This window comes from Colletotrichum orchidophilum (assembly GCF_001831195.1).
Source record: "Colletotrichum orchidophilum strain IMI 309357 chromosome Unknown Scaffold_28.1, whole genome shotgun sequence".
Classification (NCBI taxonomy): Eukaryota; Fungi; Ascomycota; class Sordariomycetes; order Glomerellales; family Glomerellaceae; genus Colletotrichum; species Colletotrichum orchidophilum.
This window is the reverse complement of record NW_019172984.1, coordinates 102,414-127,357: the sequence shown is the minus strand read 5'-3', so window position 1 is coordinate 127,357 and position 24,944 is coordinate 102,414. Positions and strand designations below refer to the sequence as shown.

Here is a 24,944-nt window from a genome sequence, read left to right as displayed (position 1 = left end):
AACACTCAGCACTCGCTGCCTTTCTGAAGGCCTGTTGTGCGTGTCCGCCAAAGTAAGATACACCACATAACGGCAAATCTCACTGAGATCTCTTCTTCCGTATGCTTGTCTGAAATGCGAGGGAGTCCCACCGACTCCCTCGTTACAAGCTGTCCATGCCACTTGTTCATTCGGTTGGATGCTCACATCTCAACGTGCCGATGAAGACCGCTTATCTTCACAAACGTTCAGATCCGGTGCCCAGATTTTTTATCAAACGTCGAAACTTGTCTCATCTTGAGTCGTATAACTAGAATTGAGACCCTACTAAGGTCATCCAAGGACAACAAGATTTGCGCCAGAGCATATTTGTACATCATCATTGAAAATGTGAAGTCGTTCACTTAAAAGCAGCACCCATCGTGACCAATATGATTGTGGCACTGTGATATATTTTGCTTGAAGGAATGAGCCGTACCAGTTCAGTCTCTGCAGAAGTGAGGTTGATCTGCTATAGAAATGTGTCCCAGGTGCGAGATTTGTGCGCCGCTAGACAAATGCCATTGCTTTGGAGGCAGACATATGCTTTGCAAGTGTTGGCTGTTAGACTTGCCAAACCTTACACCCAAACTCAACATCATCTCGTGCGTGCGTATACGACTGGTTGAATAGGCCGAAACTAGCGGGATTGGAACTTGGGGATGCAAATTTGCTGCATTTGGTAAAAAGGAGTAAGACGCGACAGCATCTCGCCAAGGTACCAAATAGTCGGTCGACGTGATAGAGGCTAGTAACATGGTTGCTTGCACACTGTGTGTTCTCTGCTTATCCAAGGCTGGCTCAACTCGGAAGGCCAGACGGGTATGTTCTCCACTCTGATTGAATCGGCGCCGATCCGGATGGAGCCGCGAAGCCGAACCCCCGGGAGCTCCGGGATTCGGGCGTCCCCCTGTCAGACCCCACCATAGCTCCGCCAACGTACCTATTTTGACATCGGAGGAGTGCATCATGGTGAATGCCTTACTAGGAATACACGCGTGCAACATGGTAAGCGGTCTGGCTAGTCGAATAGTATGCAGCAAACTAGCGTACTCTATCAACGCGGCAGCAGAAGAAGATTATCGGGAGGGCTCGCCGCTGACAATGGCAGTTTCGAGGACTCAAATACATGGCTGACAGCATCCAGAATCATGCCAAGTGACTCGGTGGTAATTGTTGCGAGACTCCCCTTGCAACATCTTGCAGAGGCAATGGTTGGAGCTGCAATGTTCTCACATTTGTTAGGACCGACAGGCTCTTGGACTCCGTAATAGGTAAAAATTAGTAGGCTGTGCTTGCACCAAGCTCATATCATAAATGGCAAAAATTCAGCGATTAGAAAAGATCGCATATACAATGGTAAAGTGCGGTAGCATGTGAAGCATCCGCCAACAAGGGTGTGCATTACGCGCCTTCTGATTGGTTGTAGAGAAAGAGCTTCCAGGCCTATAGTGCGAGGCTGCGATCTTTTTCCCATAGCCTTGTGGCGCCCACTTTCAGTTCTTGCAACACACCTACCCGATCACCTGCTAATTTCTTCCGCAAACAAATCGTGAGCTGCGAGACATAGTGCCAGGTCTTTGCGACCGCCAGACAGAAATATTCGAGCGAGCGAACCCCGACATACGACATAGCACTGCGATCGAGGCCTCCGATCGACGTCATCATCCATCATGGCCGACTCCGATGGCGAGTACCATGACATGTCCGATGATGACTTGCAGGTCGCCAACGGGAAAGGCGGCGATGCGATAAAAAGTGGAAAGAAGGCAAAGAGCGGCAACTCCAAGGCGCGATGGGAGGAGGTCAAGCGAAGTTGGGAGCAAGTCACAGAAGGCGCCGACGGCAGTCTCGCGGTCGGGGCAAGCTTGGAGGCTGAGAAGAGGAGGAGACTACTCAGAGATACGACGCCACTGCAGCGCGGAATCATCAGGCACTTGGTGCTGGTGCTAGACATGTCATTTGCCATGACCGAGAAGGACATGCTACCGAATCGCTACCGTGTAGCCTGGGCATACGCGGCCGACTTTGTCAAGGAGTACTTTGAGCAGAACCCAATTTCGCAGCTGGGCATCATCGGAATGCGGGACGGCGTAGCGATTCGGATCAGCGAGATGAGCGGCAATCCGACAGACCACCTGGAGAAGCTGAAGACGTTCGAGGGCCAAGATCCGTCAGGCAATCCGAGTCTGCAGAATGCGCTCGAGATGTGCCGCGGTGCACTTTTGTACGGGACAGCGCCCGCCCCCGAGCTCTACAGACCATGCTGACCTGTTCCGCCAGCCACGCGCCCTCCCATGGCACACGAGAAGTCCTCATCGCATTCGGCGCCCTCCTGTCCTCCGACCCGGGCGACATCCACGACACAATATCCTCCCTCATAACCGACCGAATCCGCGTAACCATTGTCGGCCTCGCGGCGCAGGTCGCCATCTGCGCCGAATTGTGCAGCCGCACCAACGCCGGCGACGATACCCAGTACAGCGTCTGCATGAACGATGCCCACTTTCGCGACCTCCTCCTCGCCGCCACGACCCCGCCCGTCACCCGGACGGTCGCTCAGAGCACAGCCTCCTTGCTCATGATGGGCTTCCCCTCTCGCACCCTCGCGCAGGGCGATTCGACAGCGGTATGCGCTTGCCACAACAAGCCCGCCCGCGAAGGCTACCTCTGCACACGCTGCGCTACCCGTGTGTGCCGTCTGCCCATCGAGTGCCCCGCCTGCAGCCTGACACTCATCCTCTCCACCCATCTCGCCCGCTCATACCACCATCTCTTCCCGTTGAGGAACTGGGTCGAGGTTCCTTGGGCCGCAGCCGCCAAGTCCAAAGCTTGCTACTCGTGCCTCACCAACTTCCCGGAACCACCCAAGGCTTCCAAGAAGAGGGACAAGGGCAAGGATCATGATGGTGTTCTTACGACGACGGGTCCAGTCGCTCCGACCCCAGTAAAGGCGGCTGAGCTGAAGGGGGTCAGCGAAAGTGGACGATATGCCTGCACGGTGTGTGATAATCACTTTTGCATCGACTGCGATGTCTACGCCCACGAGGTCATTCATAATTGCCCTGGATGTCAAAGCGATACCCGCGGGGCGGCGATGGAGGTGATAAACGAGACAAATGGAACACATGAGCATCAAACCAACGGGACAGCCATGGTGCTGGACTCATGACACTTAGAAAAGATATACGGGAATCGAATATAGGACGGCAAACTTCCGAGGAGACGTCGTTTCCGTGGAGTGGGCCGTCAATTTGCAGTTCACATTTGGACAAACGGGATGGCAGCATCAACGGAGCACAGGGATTGGAGAACAACATGCTACATTGGCGCAAGGGGTCCGGTTCGGGACCATGTTTATAAATATACCTATTGTATCCTGCAGAGTCCATCAATAAGAAGGAGTTACGGAGGCAAGCGTCACCTGGCCCTCAAAGTTCTTGCAGTCACTAGTACGGACATGTGCGTTAGTGACCACTGGAGTAGTTTTTGACTTGATTCTTCAACCAGTTCAACTACTTTACAGGTTTCCACGCTCGGCCTGCTCGCGCTCAATGGCCTCGAATAAGCTCTTGAAATTACCAGCGCCGAATCCCTCAAAGTGGTTGCGCTGGATAATCTCAACAAAGACAGTCGGGCGATCCATCAGCGGCTTGGTGAAGAGCTGCAGCAGGTAGCCTTGCTCATCATAGTCGATGAGGATGTTGAGTGCCTCGATGGTGGCGAGGTCCTCCTTGAGCTCCCAGTTGCGCTTCTCCGTCTTGAGGCGGTGGCGCATGGTGTCATAGTAGGTCGAGGGGACGTTGATGAATTCGACGCCGCGGGCGCGCATGGCCGACACGGTGGTGATGATGTCCTGGGTCAGCAGGGCGATGTGCTGGACGCCGGCGCCCGAGTTGAAGACGACGTACTCCTCGATCTGGGACTTCTTCTTGCCCGGGGCGGGTTCGTTGATGGGCATCTTGACCATGTTGTTGGCCGAGGCCATGACGATGGAGTTGAGGGCCGAGAACTCTGTACAGATCTGCGAGTCGTCGACGGACCAGAAGCGGTGGAAGGAGAGGCACTGCTCGTAAAAGGCGCAGGCGGAGACCATTTCGTTCCAGGATTGGTTGCCGACGCAGTGATCGATACGGGCCAGGGGCACGTTGGGGAGCGTGACGGTGGCGGTGGTGGGCTTTGCGGCACGGAAGCCGGGGAGGAAAGGGCCCGAATAGCCGTTGCGGGAGATGAGCGTGTGCGTCGTGTCGCCATACGTGCGGATGACGGCGGTCAAGACGTTGCCGTATTCCTCGTCCTTGAGGACAGTCGGGGGCTGAACGGCATCGGCGCCCTCTTGGACAGCTTTGTTGTATACGCCCTCGACATTGTCGACCTCGAAGGCGACATCCTTTACGGCATCGCCATGCTTCTCGAGGTGGGCATGAATCTCGCGCAGGAGCTCTCGCTCCGCGTCTGAGATGGGCTCATCCTCGGGGAGGTGGGCCAGAGATCGCACCGGGGAAGTGAAGACGAAACGGACGTCGTTGTTGGCGACGGCGTACGAGGCAATATACCTGCTGCCCGTCTCTAGGCCCTTGTACGCTACGGTTTTGAAGCCGAAGAGAGTGGTGTAGTAAGCAGCGGCCTGCTTAGCATTGCCAACCCACCAGGTTACGTGATCGTAGCCCTGGAAATTGGGCGGCGGGTGCTGCACTGCGAGTCCATCGCCGAGATCTGTTGATGCCGGGTAGGCGGCGTTCTGTGGCGGGGAGTCTGTGATGGCAGAAGGGGACATTGACACTCAGAAGTTTTCGGGGGTAACAGGACTAGGGTCAAGGAGGTGTTGGTTGGTGTGTAAGTGCGTTGGGATTCTCTGATAAGAGGCAAAGTCGATGTTTAAGCCAATGAGACAGTAGACGTTGCTGGGCGAGGAAGGGGGGAAGTTTCCTTGTTATGTACGGCGTACCGTCCATCCTATAAGTACCAAGGCACTGACACTGTATATCAGATGTGAACCTTATTCAACAACGGACTTCCGCCTTTGGAGTACAAGGACTACAGTAACCCTGCATGCCACGCCCGTAGATTGGTGGCTCCCGTCGCCGCATCCAACGCTTGTCACTGGCTGACCTTCCCCCAGGCGGGGGTAGCCTCTGGAGCCTGTCTCTGTCCTTGCGCAAAGGTAATATTCGTGACGGGACGGGCGCCATCCTGGAATGGCCTCGATTCCTGATAGTAACGTCCCGAAGTAGAAGGAGAGGTTGGCAGCGGTAAAGCGTAGAGCCGGTGCAGTGTTGAGATGCCAATCGCAAGCGGAAAGGCGCCGGCCGAATGTGATCGCCGCACTGAGCCGCGATAAGCCGCCACTGGCCGGCCCAGGTGCGGCGCGGCTTTGACGGCTTCCCCACAATGCTTCGGATGCTCCAGGCTATGCCCGCCATCCCGCCTGGCACCTCCCAGTTCCAACCTGGGATACAAAGAACATGAGGGCAGAGGCGACCAAGCCGCTGTTTCCGTTCATCCTGGGGTCCGGTATGTCTGGGCACTCTGCCTCAAGGATGGGTGGGTCCCCACCATGACGGCATATGCCTTATCGCACGGCCTCTGAAACCCATTCGCAGCCGTTGCAGTGCGGAATGTGAGGACGTGCTGCTCGGCTACCTCCCTTCCCCGCTGGAGCCGTTCGCAAAGTGCTGCGTCTGATAAATGTTGCTGTGTCGCCTTAGAGTCCTCGTGGCGCAAGTCACTGTCAAATTGGAAGAAACTGTGGTCGGCCATTCGTCACGCATCGAAAAAGTCTGACTTCATCTCGAATCTGTTCCTTCGACGAGGAACATCAGCAATCTTTTTCAAAACCGCTTGCTCCCCAAGTCAATACTGCAAGATGGCTTCTGTGGACCTGACTCGACGAGACGTAAACGTACTTGACAAGATCAAGGACCCCGAATCCGATCCCTCGGCCAACGTCCTCCTCGACCCAGCCTTACCCAGAGATCCTCATATCGCTGATACGGCCGTCTATGAGCGTGTTATACAGAAGGAACGTGAAATCGTCCTATCCATGCAGCAACTCGAACTTCAATTGGCAGGATTGCGACCTAGAACTGTATCTGAGCCGGTTCACGAGTACAAGAGCCTTCTCTCGAAGCTCGACGACTTCATTGAAGAGTATCCCAACTATGCAAGCGCAAGGAACAACCGCGTACAAGCATTGAGGCGGCTGTACGGAGACACAATGCTGTTGGCGGGAGCACCAGCAACGCCCCAGCGACTCGTCCATGCGCCCGAGAGCGCCGAGTTGGTCCAGTACTCCAAGATCGCCCTGGAAGACACTGAGAAGTCCATCTCCCTCTTGACGCCGCGTACGATGTTAGGCGCGATGTCGCCTCAAGCAGCCAAAACCCTGTCGTTGGCGTACACCCAGCGCGCCGCCATCTACCACATGACTGCTAAGCTTGTCGAAGAGCACAGCGTTCAGGTCGCGGAGGGGAGACGGGAAGCTCACTGGACGAAGCTCGCATTCGAAGAGGCGGCATCCCGGGACTTTGCCTATGGCGGAAGATACGGCAATGAGATTGCCAAGGGTCTGGCAGTGAGCACGAATCCCACAGCGAAGCTGTGCGGGCAGATGGTTCGGGAGGCGATGAAGAAGGAGTATGGGCCGTCCTACGGCGAGTAAAGGGTATATATAGGTATCAATAACTTGAATGCAAGCCAATGCGATTGAGGCGTCGCGTCTCCTCCCTTGTTAATGGCTGTGACGATGAGTGCCTATGTGGAAGCCTTGAGAAGTCCGAGACGTCTAGAGTTCAAGCTCATTAGCCAGGACTCGCGCCAACGTACTGATGAGAACTGCCGTACCTTTTGGCCGCCGCTATGGTCTCCTGCGTAGTCTTGCCCTTTTCCTTCTCTTCGCGATTGATTCTGGTGGCAGCGGCACCAAGGCCAATCACCAAGGCGAAGATGGGGTCGGCGACCTTGGAGATGATGTACGCAGGAGGAGCAGCCATAGTGTACGGTTGGTGTATCGAAGCCACGGGAGGTCGCGTTATTCGAGGGGTGTGGTCTGGCTGTTATTGAAAGGATCCGAGAAAGTTCGCGAAGGGCTCCGTGGTCAGCTTGGGAAGTGGAGCAAAATTATGGACGTACACGGTAGGTACCCGTACCATTAGAGCTCCAGCGCGGACACAGTCAAGGACGGTCAAGCGTCCTTCCAAACGACCCACTTCCAACACCACCCACCTCGATTGATTCGCCTACTCTCCACAAATCAGACCACGTGACCGGGCACATGCTTAGGTCGCTCCCTCCCACGGATCAATTTTGAAATTTCCTCTAGGTTATCAAATCCAGGATCTCACGTCGCAGCAACTTTCACCAACGCCCAGCACGCCCAGCACCCACCGACAGCGCAGGTCAAAATGAAGTTCCTCAAGGTCGGCCGAGTCGCCATCATCACCCACGGCCGTTATGCCGGCAAGAAGGTACGATTACACGAAAATTCCGAGAAGCCTACCCGCCGCAGTACTATCCCCCCAACTTCTTCGCGAGAATGAGGGGCGCGAGGATGAAAAAAACCCTCCAACTTCGACGCCGAGGGGTGTAAATGTGTTTGGTCAGGGATGGCTTGGAGGAAAACATGGCGACGATTACACGACACGACTACGAATGGGAACAAGAGAAGGAGGGAACACCGGCCGACCAAACACTTTTCCCCCCTCGAGCGTCCGATATTTGAGGGCATCTACGAACATTACTGCGGAGGAGAACGCCAGTGGACTCTGGACACTTGGCCACACACACAAATACACACAACGAACACGAGCGATTGCTAACGTTCCTTCCTCTGCAGGTCGTCATCATCCAGCCTGTCGACTCTGGCAACAAGGCTCACCCCTTCGGCCACGCCCTGGTCGCCGGCATCGAGCGCTACCCCTCCAAGATCACCCGCCGCATGAGCAAGACTCGCCAGGAGAAGCGCAACAAGATCAAGCCCTTCGTCAAGCTCGTCAATTACAACCACTTGATGCCCACCCGCTACACCCTGGAGCTCGAGGGTCTCAAGGGTGTTGTCAGCAACGACACCTTCAAGGAGGTCACCCAGCGTGAGGACGCCAAGAAGACGGTGAAGAAGGTTCTGGAGGAGCGTTACACGAGCGGAAAGAACAGATGGTTCTTCACGCCTCTTAGTATGTCACTCCCTCCATCGGTCGTGTGGTACCTCGGTTCTCACGAGGATGATCTTCGCGTCGGCCCATGAAACGATGTTCTAACACCCTTGCGCAGGATTTTAAAGGGAAAACCGTTTTCTGCAATCGTCAACAGGTCGGGGAGTTGGGCTGGCTTGTAAAGAGCATCAATTGGCATTTGAGGTCCTCGGTTTAAGGGCTCCCAATGAGAAACCATTGAAATCAAGACGTTTGCCTGTGATACCTCAACAATGGAATGCCGCCGCTGCTGCTGTGACCGGAGAGTGATAGACAAGATGAGAAAAAAAGGGGTCAAGGGTCTATGATGACTGATGGGTATGATTCAGCCCTCGGCCGTGGGATGGCCATGATCAATGGAACATGAAATAAGCAAGTCAAATCAACTTTTCCAGCCAAGCCAGGTCGTGATGCCGCTCATCATCTGCTGCGTGCTTCAATTGCATAATTTAACGCCGACAATTATGTATCCGGTGCCCACCACCGCTTACCACGGCCGACACACATTGATTGTTGCACGAAATAATGTACTCAACCAACAACCCTTGATTACATGACAAGGCCCGACTGCGAACCAAGTCAGACGTTGACGTTATTGCTGTTTAGGCCGCGCGTTACATTGTGGCGTATTGAACGACGGCTGACCTGAAGACGACCTCTGTTGAAATTGTTTTTTGGCCGCCCTAAGTCATACCGCTGTCTCCTCTGGCTGTGGGTAGCCAGCAACGCTCTTCCCCAGCTTCTATTCCCGTGCACTGCTTCGCAAACAGTCCCAAGTGAATCAAGTCAGTGGTATTTCTAAACGGCTTGTCTGAGTCCCAATCCACGCGCATTTCACATCACGTCGGTCACTGCCAGTCTTGTTCCGAGTTTCCCCCTTTTTTGCTCAAAGTTTGGTGTATCATTGCGTACGTACATGTCTATATCCTCCTCCATCTAGAGTACATCAGATTAGAACTTCATGATGCAGGCTGTGCAACCTGGACCCTTTTGCGCTCTGCGCCGTTGCTCTATAGCTGTACACGGGTGTCACTCCCGAAGCAAACAATAGTTGGTTCCGTTTTCCGGATTTTAATAAAAGGAGAAGAAAAAAAGGAGAGGTCAACAGGGCACACGGGTGAAAAGAAGTTCGTAATATGTACTCAGAACAGGGTAATCGTCGCGGAGAGAGTTGGTATCATCACATCTCTACGCCCACAGATAGGAAAATGACAGGCCAAAGAAAAGATGGGGTCGCCGTCTATCCTATAACCTATGCCCTGCTGCTGCCGAAGCGGCTGTTGACCTCGTTGATCAGGTTGTGGGGGTCGTACTCAGGAGCGTACGTCGGTGCTAGGCCGCCAAGCATTGTGAAGAGTACAAAGGCGGAGAACACGATGATGGTGAGCTTGCGAAGAATCGGCTTGCGCTGACCGAACTCGGCCCATTGGCGACCGCCCTCCCCCATGTATCCCTTGATCTGCTCAAAGCCGAGCTTGTAGTAGACCATGCCACCAAGAGCGATGCTGTAGCCGAAGAACTGGAGACCAGACACCTGGGTGCCCCAAATGGCCATCGAGGCGGCAACCAACATGACGTCCTTGAGGACGCCGCAGAGAGTGAGAACCAGGGAGGAGGTCTTGCCAATCTAGGTGGAGAGTTAGCAACGATGATTGGCCAATCCTGGAGGCAGCAAAACTTACCAAGAAGACGACGGACACGTTCAACAAGAAGGCGCAGAGACCGTTCAGGAAGAAAGTGAACAGGCCAACGTTGTAGACCTGGTCCATGGTGACCTTGGGAATCTCCCAGATGAGAGCGACGGCCAAGTTCATGACAGCGCAGATGGGAGCAAAGTAGTACACGGAGACGAGGGGGTCCATCTTGTAGTCGGCAGAGCTGAGCAAGCGCTGGACCATGGTAAGACGAAGTGCCTCGAAGATGACACCACCAATCTGGAAGATGACACCAATCCAGACGAACTTGATCTCGCCAATGGAAGCGATAATGACACCCAGGACGATGACGGAGACGTTGAGGAAGACCTTGAGGTTGGGTTGGGAGACACCAAGGGCCCATCCGGACAACAGGACTGCGACGGGAGTCGTGGCCTTGAGCATCTGGATGAAAGCGACCGACAGGTACAGATAGGTCAAGTTGCCGCAGATCAAGCTCAAGCTGAAAAAGACACCGATGGGCATGATGGCACGCACGTACACGCGGCCAGTCATCTTAACCGACTTGCGTCCATCGAGAACGTGGGTCCAGCGAGCAAGAATCTGGGTCATAATGGTCGCGAAGGTCAAGTGGTAGGTCGTCAGGATAACCGGGTAGCCTGTGGTCAATCAGCGTGCTGTTCAAAGCTCGAAGTTTCCGTCTCGATCGGCTTACGGAAGTTGAGGGTGTCGAGGATCCATTTGTTGAACAGAATGACGGATGAGGACAGCGAGATCCAGACACTGGGAGAGGAGGAGGTCAGCGAACCATCACAGCATCCGTGAGTCGAATGGTTGGATTCTTACATGACGTAGAGAGCGGGATGAATCTGAGGACCCTTGGATTGGGGAGAGGACTTCTCGGCGTCCTGGTTCGTGGTAGGCAGGATAGACCCGTTCTCTCCACGGGGAACCTCGCCTGAGACGCGTGTCTTCTCGTCTGCACCCATTGTGACGGTTTTGGGGGCGGATTGGCGAAAAGGAAGTAAAGGACGAGTGGTTGAGGCAAACGGAGGGTTTGATGAAGTCGTCGAGATTGGGCGGTGATGTTGATGTAGGAGCAAGTTGATACCGCTCGAGAGCAAAAAAAGACGAGACGCGCAAAAATGAGAGCGAGCGAATGGACGGGACGGCCAAGCAACTCGTTAAAGGTGTCGTGGGGTAGGCGACAGGTACTTTAACAGTATGCGATGGGGGGGTCCCAAAGTTAAGACGTTAACGGACACCTGTGGTGGTACCTGAGCCGGTTCAAACCTTGGAATGTGGCTGAGCACGGCTTTGGGAATCTGTAACCTGTGGTGAAGGAAGAAGGAGAATCGAAAGAAAAGCCGAAAACAGGAAGCTCTTGACTACCACGACCCTCCGAGCAGAATTTAATAGAGGTCTGAAAAAGAGGACTGCGGCTGTTTGGAGGGTGTTGGAAAGGGAAAGGGGAAGAAGGAAAGAAAAAGAGGAGGGGGGCGGTAGGCGAGGTTGTAGTGCAGCAAAGATATGGATGGCCCCCGGCAATTAGCAGCGATGGGCGTGAGAGAAAAAAAAAAGATTTCTTCGTCTCTATTTCCCGCCCCTCTCTCTCCTCTGCCTTTTCGTTTCCTTCTCTGCGGTGTCTACCGTACACTGTGTGGCAGGTCTGTGTGGTGTCGCATAGGTACCCTCTCTCTCCTTGCTGCTGCTCTGGTTCTGGAAATTGAGGTTCACGTTGACGCGATCAAGCCCGCCCAATCCAGGATCTGGCAGGCGATATACAGTCACGGATACTTGGTGGAGTGGAGCGGATTACCCGCCAGCAGGTGGTGGCACCTTGGCCGGAGCGCAGCCCGCATGTATTGGGCACAGGGATACGGTACCCACTCTGCCACTGTGAGGGAGAGAGCAGGATGGAGGGGGGAGCCACTTGTCCAGACTCGCGCAGCGTCGGCCGTGGTACGCCACCCTCTCAGGGGCTCCGATGGGACTAATATTAGTGCTGCCAATCTTGGATAGGGGCCGCAAATCAAGCTCTGCCCGCTCACCCACGTTCTGGTCCTTGGCATCTCACCAACGAAGTGACCAAGGCGAGGCACCACGGCATCTGGCCCTCTCTCCTCTGAACTCAGAACCCAAACAACAGTGGGAGAGCAGGCCCAAAGACCGCGAGCCGCGATGGCACTGCTGACAGTGTTGGAAAGGTCGTTTCTGCCTGGCCGAGCATAGCAACACTTATGAAAATCAAGTGAGTCTTGGTTGTCCTGCCTGCAAAGAGAGGCTTGACTCTTGTCAAGGAACCATCATGAAAGTGTCCCGCTTGCTATGGATACCTTCAGGTACACTACCCCCGTGCCACCGCCTAGTCCTAATGGGACTCGATAGGTAAGGTATACCTACTGTGGCAGGCACTCGATATTACATTGGACTGCAGCTCATGCAGCTCCTGTCCCGTTTGGCTGTATCCGCACATGTACCTTGTAACCAGTGCAGCCGTTGACGAATCCAGTCCCATCACCACCATTCAAACTCGATTGTGCTATCGCTGCCGTGCCGTGATAGGCAAGTAGAGGGAGGCTCTTGCTGTTGGTTGAGAGAATTGGACAATTGCTCCGAAAGGGGAGCCAAGCCACTTTGGCCTCGCCTCAGTCTCATAGTCTCACACTTCGGGCCTTGACCATACAGCCGCAGCTAAGGCAAGTCTCGGTCAGGTCTTGTCGCCAGGGTTCAAATGATGTCTCTATGCGTTCGTGGCAGTAGCACCGTTATCATCACGTCTATCAACCTCATGGTCCTGGTCTCTTGCCATGTGATAGAGTAACAGTAACACGCCTCCAAAATTATTGGGACAGACAATCAGAACTGGCATACCGCCCTATGTGACTATATTTGATGTCTTTGGTTATGGATCTGAGGTATCCGTACGGACACACCATTTCTCAATCTCAACGCTGCAATTTGAACTGATCTTGAAAATAAGCTAGGAGCCGCAGGAGGAAAGAAAAGAAACGAAACTTGATTCCCTGGGAGGGAAGCTTATGCATTAGCGCAGCTTCTTTGCGTCTTCTACAGACTACGGCAGCACTAACTCGCTATTCTGACATGGTCACCTTCCTCGGCTGTAATTAATGTCAGACTTGCACTTGCTTTCCTGGTTACAGACCCTTCTCGAACACGTGCGGTTCAACACCCCATCCTCCCGTCAGTCAGTGCTTCCTTCTCTCTAGGTGCCACGGTGCCTTCCAGGTTTGCGCGTGTACATAGAACCGCTCCGGATGGGTCCGTCTGTAAGGGAGTTGCACCTTCCATGACACTTGCATTTCCACATCTCAGAGTCTCAGACGCCCGAGACGTTGTCTTCTCGTCCCGAGTCTTTCAACCCAGTTGATTGCCTCTTCATCCCACGAGTCGCGAGTTGGTGGGACCCTATTTTTTGCGCCTACCTTACCCAACTTGGTTATGGATCGTCCAACGACTGACAAGCACTGCCTTCGCTCTCTCGTCCACGGTTCTTGTTCTTGTCGCCTTCAAGGACCAAATCCGTCAACATGTCGCCCATCAGTTTGCCAAGTTGTTGCTGAAATGTCCCGAAAAGCGGAATCTAGGACGTGGGTGCTGGTCCATGGGCTACAGCTTCAAGCTCCCCCCTGGTCCTCTCATCGCCCTGCTCTGAAAGATGGGACGCCGCCGTCGCCATGCCTGCCGTGAGGCGCCTTTCGGGTTCCCTCGGACAGGTGACAGACCGTGGACACCGGCCGCTTGGGTCCTTGGGGCCCGGCAGGCTGAAGCTTGCTCGCCTCACGTCCTCCATACCTTTGGCCCTCGTCTCTGGGCCCGAAGAGTTCATTCCAACTTCTGCGTCCGGCCAGGTCTCACTTCAGCCTTACTCATACTGCCTCTTGCGTGGCTGCCACACTTGCCGTACCAAGCCATTCCTCAGTACGACCATGTCCAAACTCAACCGAGGCGGGTGCCGTGTGGCATGTAGCATGTGGCATGTAACACGATAATACAGATACCGGAGCCGGCAACCAAGCCTCGACTCAACATGCCGTTTCTGCAGATGCAAACCACCGATGTGCGGTCGCCTCAGAAAGCTTCAGATTTTTGTGTTTCCGACAAGGCTGCCACTGTCATCTTGAAAAAGCTCGCAAATATCATTGGGCCCATTCGTCTGGATCTGCCAGATGGGCCATGCAGCTTGGCTTGCATCCCCTTGATGTTGCTCTTTGCATTCTTGTCCGCGGAATTGCAGCTTGTTGAACAACATCAACCCGTGACCTGTGCCTACAACACCGATTATCCGTATTTTCATCGGATGAAAGTACCTTCTCAAGTCCAAGTACCTTCAAGTCGCTCGGTACTCCCTACTCGCTCGACGGATGAGTGATGTGATCACAGCCTCGATAGCAAGCATCCTGTCAGCCAAAGTCTCCGCTGCAATTCTCCAGCTGGAGTTGCTGTTATTAGAAACTCAGTGTTTGGAGTGCTTCCCTGAATCGACGGCTGATCACGTCGAGGTTCATGCAGCGCCCCGAAACTGACCAGGCTGATCTACAAGAGGCCCAGTTTGTCTGTTTCAGACTGTTGATGAGATGGGTCCTGTACCCCTGTGCCGGCTGCCGGGCAGGCACTCCAGCAAATGTCTTGTTCGGGGGAGATGCCGTCTTTCGATACTAGAGTCTGGAGGTGGTGGAGGGGGCGACACGCGTGCTTGAATGCATGCACATGGAGATGCTATCAAAAGGACCACTTGCCAACTGACCAGACCGACGACCAGTAATTGGTCATCGACTTTCACAGCCTCCTTTGCTGCTCCGCAGATGAGAGGCAGGGGCAGTCCCGCATTGGGATGGAAACGTCAGTCGCCAACGACAAAAGCTTGCCAGGGACCCAGAACGGCGTCTGTTTGTAACAACTACCGACGGATCGAAATTAAGTCGAGCAGCTCCATCAACAGTCCAACGCAGACCCAGCGGTGACGACAACGGACCAGGAGTGAAGAGAGGGCACGGGAAGATTTCCCAGATTGCCAGATTTTCAGAGTTCAAACGGTGGCACTTGGCCCGAGTGCTGTCTCCCAGTCCCTTGCACCGCTTTTGCCCTGGCTCATCTTATTTCCTTAGTGTGCGGATAGCATGCGGACATAAAAGCACAACAAGCTCGGTGGCTCCGTGGGGGGAGCATGGGCATCAGTAGGCGAGGAGAAATAAGAAAGACCGACTCCAAATCTCTCGAGACGACGATCGCTGGCCGAAAGGCGAGATGCAGACCACCTCGCACCAGCCCGGGAAACAACGATATCCCTGCCCGCATCTTGATTGGCGACGCACGAAGTTGATGAAAATGAGCAGATGGAACATGGGCTTGTGCAAGCAGGCGATTGGAGAGCCCCATACCGCTAGGGTAAAGTGCGGGTAGAGGCGACGGGACACTGAATCACAACACTGCTGGCGTCCCTTCTCGGCCTGTCTGGCTGGTGTAGACGCAGCAGTAGCTTGAGGCGCGCCGGCATGAATGTAGTCCAAAACGTCGACGGATATCACGTTTCGGCTCTTTGTACCTATTCGTATGGAGTAAAGGTACGAATAGGCATTTATCTGCGACTCAGACTTGGCCCTGGACACGTACCCGACTCATGGAGAACGGCCGAGTTGGCGCCAGGCCGAAACGGTTCACAATAGCCTACAGGCCATGGTGTCATTGCTGCCGTGCGGGACAACAAATTGAGGCAAGTTTGTTTTGCATGACGGGTTCTTGACCAGCTGCAGCGTGCCCACGGAGGTGGGATTGCGCTCATCTTATGAGATTACACTGAGCAGGGTTCCGTTATCGAGGACATCGCAACTCGGCTTAGGGCTCTTTCATCTCTGAGATGGCAGGCTGCAATAGGTCCAGACTACCTTACCTTAGTCCGCCCGTAATTCATGTCACCATGGAGGCTCTATAGCACGCGAATCAAACCACGCAGAAACGTGGTCTACCATCTGGCTAATGTTCGAAGGATAGCCAAGATGAGTAGAATCCTTCCCCGGGCAACCATATCAACTTGGTTGGTCAAACCCCACGGAAGGACGATAATGTGGCGGGAGCGGCAGCGGCAGCGGCAGGCACACAGACGCACAAGTAAACAATGACAGGCGAAGGCTTGAAGCCCCGGAGTCTGAAAGTCTGAGCGAAATGACGGGACGGCAGCTGCCCAACTGGGAAATGGAGGCAAAAACAGCGTGTGAATGCAGATTGAGTGTGGGTTTGACTCCGAATTATCAACAATTATTAGCGCAAGCCACATCAAAGGTCGAACCCACTTCTCAATGGCGGAGAGGTTGATTGGCATGCCAGCATCCGGGAACTGACAGTTCACAAAAGCGCCGCTCACTGCCCGGACGGTATGGGACGGAAACAGCACGGCACAGCCAAACGCTTTTTGGGAACGACCGAGTTGTCGAGGACTAGGTAGGTATTCAGAGCAACAACGAGTTAGCCTGAAGAAGATCGTGAGCTTCAGGAGCCAGCATAGGATCTGCGTTGCCGGGAGTCCGGGACAGGGTAAGGAGCGGCGGCGGGCAGTAAAGCAGCACCAACGGCGTCCGACAAACTGATGGGCAATTGACCATTCGGGAGCCTTGCTTTGGCGGCAAGACCAGGGACCCTGCAGTGAACGAGAGAGAGACGGTTGCTGTCGAGGCCCTTCCCCCTCTTCTGGTTTGCCGGCAGCTGAACGAGCAGCAGTGGCGGACCAAGGCACTGTATCCCCGACGGGAGGCGGTCAGCAACACAGACAGGCCAGACAAGGTTAACATCGCCTTGGCGGTCTGTCACCGTCGTTGTGTGTGGGTGGTCACTGATGGGTGCACCGAGCCGCGGCGCGCGAACGGTGCAATCGAGGCCAAATTAGATTAGAGATTTTCATCAATCAGAATAACGAGCGACCGTGCAGCCTGTGTTTCCTAGTTTCGCGACGATCCTTCTACGCTCGACATAGATTCGAGATTGGGTTGCGAACCTTGCGGGCTCTTCCCTGTGCCCGTCTGTCGTTGATTAATGATTACATTACGGACGATCTGCATGTTTGCAAAGTCAATCTCTGAGGTGTCAAAATTTGTAGGGCAATAAGTCTTCCCGTCATGCCATTGCCTGCCCGCCGTGTTTGTACTTTGTTGCGACTCTGCGAGACTCTTGCCGGCTCGCCACGCTTCCCTACCATACTGGCAAACCTAGCATCCCGTACCTGTGTCCATGATGGAGGGGTTGCGGACCTAACGAGGGTGGACCATGAACTGTTCCTCTTCCTCCTCCACCCCTTACTAGTGTATTGGAACGGGTTGACGGGTTTGTGTGCGCGTGCGTAAGTGGTAAATGTGCACCCACGGGGGGAGGGGAGAAAAAAAATGGAAAAGTAGGGAACGTGTCCTTGAGTCCTTGGGGTAGCGAAGGCGAGTTGCCTCCACAGCTCTCAATTTCCCGGTTGCCAGACCACACACACATACAAAAGGACTGTGGATAGAGAACAGGACAGACCAGACCAGACCCAGGTGGATGACGGCTGGCCCATATCTCTGCTTCATCCCACTTTGAACCTCACCAGGGGCCTGACCTCGGATCATCTCGCGCTCACTTCTCTCATGCCTCAACTCACGGTGTAGTGCTGATTCAGCCTCTGTCTCTCGAGTCTTGGTCTCACTCTCGGTCTCGACCCCCTACGTATTCGTACGGCCATATGCCTCAGTGCCTTTGCATAGCAGAAAGCAAGGAAAGCCCACTCGTCTCTTATGATACCGTCCGCGAAGTCAATTGCAGACAGCCCACTCTCAGCTCTGTAACCCGCCGTGGGTCGCAGGACTCACCCAGTGCCGCTACTGGAGCATTGGAGACTGGAATACGGTACGGTCAGTCTTTGGATGGTGTGGTGGTGGATTGACATCCGTCGTCTACCCCCCCCCCACCCCCCCCCCCCCCCCCCCCCCCCGCCCCCGCCCCCGGGCGGGTCGGGGGGGGCGCGGGCTGCGCCCGCGTGCTCTGGTACGTCGGTGGGTGCGTGGGGCCGCCGCGCCCACTCCCTGCCCCCCCTCCCCCCGCGCCCTGTAGTGGTGAGCATACGGCCGCCGCGTCTTTCTTCTTTTCCCACTTCCACCATGAAATGCCCAGAATCCAGAGGTTGGGGGTTGAGCAAGGGGGCATGGGAAGGAAACAAGCGTGGCGAGGCCAGCACGAGGGCCCGGCCTAGGGTTGCGGTTCGCTGCCGTCCGCGCCGCCTGTCGACGTCCCGTTCCAGTTTTGCTATGCAGGCCAGAGCCAGCCCCCCTTGGGAGAAGCAGGATAAGGTGGTTAGTCTTGGCTGATGACCGACGACACGATGAGGGACTTTTTTGCTGGCTTGTCATCTGTAAGGTACAAATAGAGTGTACCATAGTAGAGTGTGCGGATAAACGATGATAGCGGCGGTTGCCACGAGGCAAGGAGATTTCCTGTCATAATAAGACCTTGTCTCAAGTAGCGGAACAGGACGTGCCGGAGCGTAGTAAACGTTTATAGAGACGAGACACACGCTTGGCCACCTCGCTTTACTTGGAGCTCTAGTCTCTGGTGACGACGAGGCATGCAGTGGCTGCAGATGAAGTAGCTCGCCGCCAGTTCGGCAAGGCAAGCAACAACTCTGCCGTACGGGGACGCCTCCACCTCGACGCCATAAAGCCTTGACACTGGGAATCCACTTGATGCTGAGAATCTGCAGCAACAGCAGTGCCTTGCAGAGAGGAAAGAGAACAAGGACATGGACGAAGTAGAGTAGCAGCACAGCACCATCCAAGTGGCAGTACTGACGCGTGTGGTGTGGTGTGTGTGTGTGTGTGTGTGTTTCTGTTGTCAATGTGCGATATCTCAAAATATGGAGCATGTCTAGAGAGTGTCTGGTACGGCCTGCCTTGGTGGACGGAGCATCTAGGAAAATGGCACTGGGAGTAGCGGTACGTACCGTTGGCACTTGGCACCATGGACCCATGAAAGACACCAAATGTGAGCTTCATGTCCTTGACCAGGGGGCCCCGCTACACCCCTTGTCCCAAATAATAATTTGGCCCCTCCATCACAATTGCGGTGCGGGAAGGAGGAAGTATCAGCGCAGCAGCAGCAGCACCACTACCACCACCACCACCTCCGCCACCACCATATCCCGCCGGCTAAGGTAGCAGGAGCAGGGAAGCAGGTACAGAATAAGGTACGGTTCCTTGGACAAGAGCAGACCAGTCTAGTCTGTCCCCTTTTTCTCTTCTGGAACCGGTCGAAACCAGAAACCCATATCTACAGCAACGGCCACGGCTATCACCTGCCGCACGACTTTTCTTCCTCCTCCTTCCTTTCTTTGCTGCCAATCCTCTCCTCCCTTCCTCTTTCCTGGTGCATCGCTTGCTCATTGATCTTGCAATCTTTTCTTGTTGCCAGATCATCTCCAACAAGAGCCGCTCTCTTTCTGTTGCTGCATTATCCTCGCCTTCTACGCACATCCCCCACCATGGCTGATATGTGAGTTATTCTCACCTTCCCGCCTCTGTCTTTCGCAAACCCCCATTGCGCCCATTCCAGAGCCACGACCTTGGATCTACCTGGCATTCCAGATGCCCAAAACATTGAAGAATTTCGACTGACTGTGGTTTCCCCTCATTTAGCAACGTTGACGTCTTGGTTATCGGCGCTGGCCCAACCGGTCTCGGTGCTGCGAAGCGTCTGAACCAGATTGTGCGTCCTCACCGCCAAATTGCCACCACCCCGGCCGCCCATTGTTCAATGCTAACCTCGACTGCAGAACGGCCCTTCATGGCTGCTTGTTGACTCCGCCGAGAAGGCTGGAGGTCTTGCTGGCACTGATACCACCCCTGAGGGCTTCGTAAGTGCCTCCTGTTCCATCCTTCCCAGCAGCAATAAACCTGCCAGGGACATTGTTTTGCCGAATATTTCTTAACCAGACTCCATTGAACAGCTCTACGATGTTGGTGGCCACGTCATCTTCTCCCACTACAAGTACTTCGACGACTGCATCGAGGAGGCGCTTCCCAAGGACGATGACTGGTTCACGCACGAGCGTGTCTCCTACGTCCGCTACAAGGGCATCTGGGTCCCCTACCCCTTCCAGAACAATATTTCTATCCTGCCCAAGGAGGACCAGGTCACGTGCATGAACGGCCTCATTGATGCCGCTCTCGAGTGCCGTGTCGCCGACAAGAAGCCCAAGGACTTCGATGAGTGGATTATCCGCAACTGCGGTGAGGGTGTCGCCAACTTCTTCATGCGCCCTTACAACTACAAGGTTTGGGCAGTTCCCACGACCAAGGTAAGCAACCTTCCACGTGAACGCCTCGATATTGGATCGGCTTGCTAATAGCAATCTTCAGATGCAATGCGCGTGGCTCGGTGAGCGCGTGGCTGCCCCCAACCTGAAGCTCGTCACCGAGAACATCGTCAGGAACAAGGTTGCTGGTAACTGGGGCCCCAACGCCACCTTCAAGTTCCCCGCCCGTGACGGTACCGGTGGTATCTGGACCGCCGTTGCGAACACCCTGCCCAAAGAGAAGACCCGTTACGGCGAGACGGGCACCGTCGAGAAGGTCGACGCTGAGAAGAAAATTGTCACCCTCAAGGATGGCACCAAGGTCCAGTACGGCAAGCTCATCTCCACCATGAACGTCGACCAGCTCGTCGAGCGCATGGGCAACCAGGAGCTCGTCAGCCTGTCCAAGGGCTTGTTCTACTCCTCTACTCACGTCATCGGTGTCGGTATCCGTGGCGAGCGCCCCGACCGCATCGGTGACAAGTGCTGGCTGTACTTCCCCGAGGACAACTGCCCGTTCTACCGCGCCACCATCTTCTCCAACTACTCCCCCTACAACCAGCCCGAGGCCGGCGTGAAGCTGCCTACATTGTACCTGGCCAACGGCGAGAAGGCTGAGTCTACCGAGGCTAAGGAGGGTCCCTACTGGTCCATCATGCTCGAGGTCTCCGAGTCCTCCCTGAAGCCCGTCGAGCAGGAGAAGCTCCTCCAGCAGTGCATCCAGGGTCTCATCAACACCGAGATGATCAAGCCCGAGGACGAGATTGTTTCCACATACCACCGCCGCTTCAACCACGGCTACCCCACCCCCTCGCTTGAGAGAGAGGGCGTCCTCAAGGACCTCCTGCCCAAGCTCCTCGACCAGGGCATCTACTCCCGTGGCCGCTTCGGCTCCTGGAGATACGAGGTCGGCAACCAGGACCACTCCTTTATGCTGGGTGTCGAGGCTGCTGACAACATTGTCAACGGCGCCGTTGAGCTCACGCTCAACTACCCCGACTTCGTCAACAGCCGCAAGAACGAAGAGCGCCGCCTTGCCGCGTCATTCGCCTTCGGCTCCCAGGCCAACGGCACCGCCCTGCCTTCGCACAGCAAGTAAGCTTGCGATGTGGTGGCGGAAGTCGTTAGAACAGGAGGCAAAGAATTGCATTGATTTTTCAGCCTTGTTGCTATAAAGCAATAGAAAGAAGCATGAGCATGACCAATGGAAGGAGGCAAGCTCGGGAAAAGGGAGCTTTTGGCTAAGCATAAAGAGAATACCTGGGAGTTTTTACGATGTTGAATTGGGGGAAATCATCCGGTGCGCCATACCCACGATGTTGATGTTGAAAGTCGTGCGCAGCTGTAGGCGTGGGGGGGCTGACTTGCCCTCGAAAAGGAATATCTACATAGAGTATAGATGTTTGGCTTCTACAATCGCACACCATTCAAGCATTTGTTGATTGACTTGATACTACCATGATGTTTCCCTGCGTTGCCTCGAAGTCGGAAGTGCGTCTGCATAGCTGCGACCCTTGTGCATAATGCCGTAGCGTGACAGATGCGCGATAAGTACCGACGGAGACGGTCCGCCTTCCGGTCGACTAGCGCCTGTCTGAAAAGTCACGATCCAGTGAACCGTTGAGTGATGCACCCCTGTCTCTGACATCTGATAAGTCCTTGTTTGCTTGTTTTCTCGTTTTCTCATGTTCTGATAAGTTAGTCTGCGTAGCTGCCTGGCCCACTCATTGAAACCACGGAATGGGCCGCCGTTAAGACCAGCAAGCATGAGATCCTGCGTGTCGCAATGTGACGCTGAATCCTGAATTTCTCTGGATAGTCAGTGGGATACCACGCTCATGTCCATCGGGAAACTGGTTCAGGGCCCTATAGTCCAGAACGGTATTACACCTGGTACAGGGAATTGGAAGGTGTGAATTTTGGTCTCTGAGACCCTTAGTAATATCCCCAGACCCCGCGGGTAAGAGAACTGGAGCTCGTTAATAACAATAGACGGAAACGAGAGAGAGAGAGAGAGAGAGAGGGTGGAGTATCTATAGCCGCATAGCAAACAAACATCGCATCAAGAGCAGATTTTCCTTCTTCAGCCTTCTCCATCTTCGTCCTTTCTCTTGCGACGCGCATCAGCGAAAACGACTCGAGGCAAAAATCTCAGGGTCCGAGTGAGGTAGCACAGGCAAGGGGCTGTGCACCAATGACATCATTTTGTTTTGCTTTTTTCTTTCTTTCTTTAGCTATACTTGTCGCCCTGAACTCTGAACCCGTGAAGTGAAGCAGAGCGGGGAGTGTGGTTACTTTATGCCACGACTCAGGTTTCGCGCAACAATCTTGAAAAAGATGCGATGGACGCTTCCGTCTACGTAGTAGACACTAGAATTCCACCTCCCCCCTTTCAAGAACTTCTTTGGGGAGCTTGGATTGGGACTAGGAACTTGGGGAGCAGGGGTTAGTGGGTTTGCAAATGAGTCGCGACGGCTCTGTCAGTTGAGAAAGGCGGGCGGAGCGCACGGCCGGGGTGGGGGGCTTATATTTTATTTCCCTGACGAGAAGACGGCGTCTTTTTTACCCTGGTCAGAGGAAACGGCTGAATGTTTGGTTCAGATTGAACTTTGCCCCTAAACGACCACACATTAGGTGGAACTTAGGGCAACACTGCACCTGGATGGCCGGGTGATATGTCGCTGTTTGAATAATGAAATGTTTTGCGTTCGACGCAAGGCTCGAATTGAAGTGTCAGCTGCCGCGGAAGTCCGGCGGATTTTCGGGCGGGCAGTGATCAGCAAAGAAAGAAAGGACCTGGGTTTCGAGACGGAACAGTAGCGGTCAACGGCTCGATAGAGGGAAGCCGGTAGTTGGGATCCAAGGGGACGGGGAGAAAGCCGGTGGTGGCTACATAGGCATGATGCGGCGGACCTAGCACGCGGAGAAACGACGGGAGAAGCAGCGGGAACTGTGACGGACAAAAGAGGGAACAAAGGCTCTGGCAATGGGAGAGGAGGCGGACGGATCAAGAGCAGACGAGAGTTTTTTGCCATCCCCGTCTTCGTCATCTTCTAAGTTTTAGCAATAGCCCGACTCTAGGCGAAAGATGACACTCGCCCGAATTGGAGAGTCGGCCTGATTCGAGCAACGATGGGGCATGGACATGGAGGCATGAGCAACGTGCTCTGTGTCACTCTAGAGAGTCCAGCTAGCTTTATTATCGTGTGAATGTGGACGGCTGAGAGCTCCGATGATCGACATGTGTTTTTGCGAGCTCAGCCAAACACGCGTAGCCTTGAATGTTTTGTTCCTGCCAATCATTGCCAATGGCGGATGTTTACCCCTTTCTCCCACTGTTTTTTTTTTCATGTTTGAGCGATGCCAGTCAGTACGGTCACGGACAGGTGTTGCCTACGCCACCCACGTTCATCTGCAATGACGGGAGAGGAGAATATTTCCATTGGAGATAGGACGGATCATGATGGCTGGCACGGCTGGGCACCTTTTTTCCCAAGGGCCTAGAGCCCCCAAATAAGTGGATAGCTGGGTTCCTCCTCCACTGTCGTGACCAGGGGTCAGATTGGCGTGCGTCTTCCTTCTCCTCGTCTTGGGATCTGGTTTGTTCATCTGTATTACGAATTTGAGCACAGAGTTGTCCGCTGCGGCGTCCTATTCCCAAAAGCACGGGGTTCCCTGGTAGAGTCTAGAGGAAACTAAAGGGAGAAAGGTGCTTGGGAAACGAAGAGGGTCGAGACAAGGAAAAGACGCCGAGATGTCACTGGCGTGGGCCCGTTTTCGTTTAACAGAGACACCAACGTTTGCAAGTTTGATGAGGCGAGTTTGGTGAGGCGTTTTGATACTGGACGCCTGCCCCATTAGATGCACCACGGCCGCTCACTTAGTAAGGCGCATGGACTCGAGTGCCTTGCGGTGGTTTTCATGTCCGCAAGATATTATAATCCCCACGTCGGTGCAACTGGAGCTTCCAAGTGCAGTCTCTGCTTCCTTGGAACAGTTCCGAGAGACAGCTGGGAGGTTGCAGTGCTCGGAGTTGGTCTGGTTTGGTTCAAGTTTTCAAGGTGCAAATGTTGGAGAGATATGTCCCATTGCGGATACCTCAGCACCTGCCTTACTCCGTACCTTACCTTACACCAGTCAGGTAGGCAGGGAGGAACGCAGACTCGGAGGCGTGGGCTTGGTCCCTGGCGCTTGGAAGGTGCCCTTTGCTCCTCTTTTAAATCATTACGTACTCCACCCCCCAAGGGTGCTGCTGCTTCAGAAGTTTAGCCTGCCCTTGCCCGCGCCGTCCAATGCCGCAGCTTAAGCAACCTACGGCTGCCCTGTCGCCGAATGCCACCATCGCCCAACGTCTCCGTGCGGCGTGCCCCCATCTTGAACCTAAGTGGTCAGCAAGGCGGCGCCCAAGGAAAGGTCGAGGTCCAAGGTGCGAGGTTCAAACAGCACCGCCAGACGTCGGTTTGTCTTCCTCCGATAACTGCCCACTCGCTCACCCGTCCGCCGCCTGACGACGCTCTCCGATGCACGAGGTAGTCAGTCAGTCATCTTCGTCTTCCCAAATCCTGGATATTTTGAGACTGTGTTGCTGTTGCTTCTCGCCATATCCATCGCAAGACCAACCACGCCTTGCCCACTTGATCCGATTGCGCGCGCGACACATCAACACCACCATACTTTAATCCTCCGTCTACCAACCACCGTCGTAAAGTCTACGCCTCGAGCTTCCCATGAAGATATGAAATGGACATCAGTCTC

At 54.6% G+C, this 24,944-nt stretch overlaps 9 protein-coding genes across 9 annotated transcripts; 5 read left to right on the top strand and 4 right to left on the bottom strand.

Moving 5' to 3' along the window:
• Window positions 1–1,691: 1,691 nt before the first annotated feature.
• Window positions 1,692–3,190, top strand: CORC01_04325 (uncharacterized protein; the record flags this gene model as incomplete). Its single annotated transcript, XM_022615973.1, has 2 exons — window positions 1,692–2,245; window positions 2,302–3,190. 2 exons carry the CDS (start codon window positions 1,692–1,694, stop codon window positions 3,188–3,190), a joined length of 1,443 nt encoding a protein of 480 aa, XP_022477488.1.
• A 348-nt stretch (window positions 3,191–3,538) lies between these two features.
• CORC01_04324 (4-hydroxyphenylpyruvate dioxygenase) lies at window positions 3,539–4,795 on the bottom strand (the record flags this gene model as incomplete). The annotated part of the gene is made up of 1 exon (XM_022615972.1): window positions 3,539–4,795. One exon carries the CDS (start codon window positions 4,793–4,795, stop codon window positions 3,539–3,541), a length of 1,257 nt encoding a protein of 418 aa, XP_022477487.1.
• A 323-nt stretch (window positions 4,796–5,118) lies between these two features.
• Window positions 5,119–5,778, bottom strand: CORC01_04323 (uncharacterized protein; the record flags this gene model as incomplete). The annotated part of the gene is made up of 2 exons (XM_022615971.1): window positions 5,119–5,467; window positions 5,600–5,778. 2 exons carry the CDS (start codon window positions 5,776–5,778, stop codon window positions 5,119–5,121), a joined length of 528 nt encoding a protein of 175 aa, XP_022477486.1.
• Window positions 5,779–5,884: 106 nt separating this feature from the next.
• On the top strand, window positions 5,885–6,679 carry CORC01_04322 (uncharacterized protein; the record flags this gene model as incomplete). Its single annotated transcript, XM_022615970.1, has 1 exon — window positions 5,885–6,679. The coding sequence occupies one exon, from the start codon at window positions 5,885–5,887 to the stop codon at window positions 6,677–6,679; it is 795 nt and encodes a 264-aa protein (XP_022477485.1).
• Window positions 6,680–6,771: 92 nt separating this feature from the next.
• Window positions 6,772–7,010, bottom strand: CORC01_04321 (uncharacterized protein; the record flags this gene model as incomplete). The annotated part of the gene is made up of 2 exons (XM_022615969.1): window positions 6,772–6,802; window positions 6,862–7,010. 2 exons carry the CDS (start codon window positions 7,008–7,010, stop codon window positions 6,772–6,774), a joined length of 180 nt encoding a protein of 59 aa, XP_022477484.1.
• A 411-nt stretch (window positions 7,011–7,421) lies between these two features.
• On the top strand, window positions 7,422–8,260 carry CORC01_04320 (ribosomal protein L27; the record flags this gene model as incomplete). Its single annotated transcript, XM_022615968.1, has 2 exons — window positions 7,422–7,484; window positions 7,853–8,260. The coding sequence occupies 2 exons, from the start codon at window positions 7,422–7,424 to the stop codon at window positions 8,258–8,260; spliced, it is 471 nt and encodes a 156-aa protein (XP_022477483.1).
• Window positions 8,261–9,459: 1,199 nt separating this feature from the next.
• Window positions 9,460–10,851, bottom strand: CORC01_04319 (triose-phosphate transporter; the record flags this gene model as incomplete). Its single annotated transcript, XM_022615967.1, has 4 exons — window positions 9,460–9,834; window positions 9,890–10,521; window positions 10,578–10,645; window positions 10,709–10,851. The coding sequence occupies 4 exons, from the start codon at window positions 10,849–10,851 to the stop codon at window positions 9,460–9,462; spliced, it is 1,218 nt and encodes a 405-aa protein (XP_022477482.1).
• Window positions 10,852–19,376: 8,525 nt separating this feature from the next.
• CORC01_04318 (UDP-galactopyranose mutase) lies at window positions 19,377–21,288 on the top strand (the record flags this gene model as incomplete). Its single annotated transcript, XM_022615966.1, has 5 exons — window positions 19,377–19,387; window positions 19,531–19,600; window positions 19,668–19,748; window positions 19,842–20,192; window positions 20,254–21,288. 5 exons carry the CDS (start codon window positions 19,377–19,379, stop codon window positions 21,286–21,288), a joined length of 1,548 nt encoding a protein of 515 aa, XP_022477481.1.
• Window positions 21,289–24,481: 3,193 nt separating this feature from the next.
• On the top strand, window positions 24,482–24,697 carry CORC01_04317 (uncharacterized protein; the record flags this gene model as incomplete). Its single annotated transcript, XM_022615965.1, has 1 exon — window positions 24,482–24,697. One exon carries the CDS (start codon window positions 24,482–24,484, stop codon window positions 24,695–24,697), a length of 216 nt encoding a protein of 71 aa, XP_022477480.1.
• Between the last annotated feature and the right edge of the window lie 247 nt (window positions 24,698–24,944).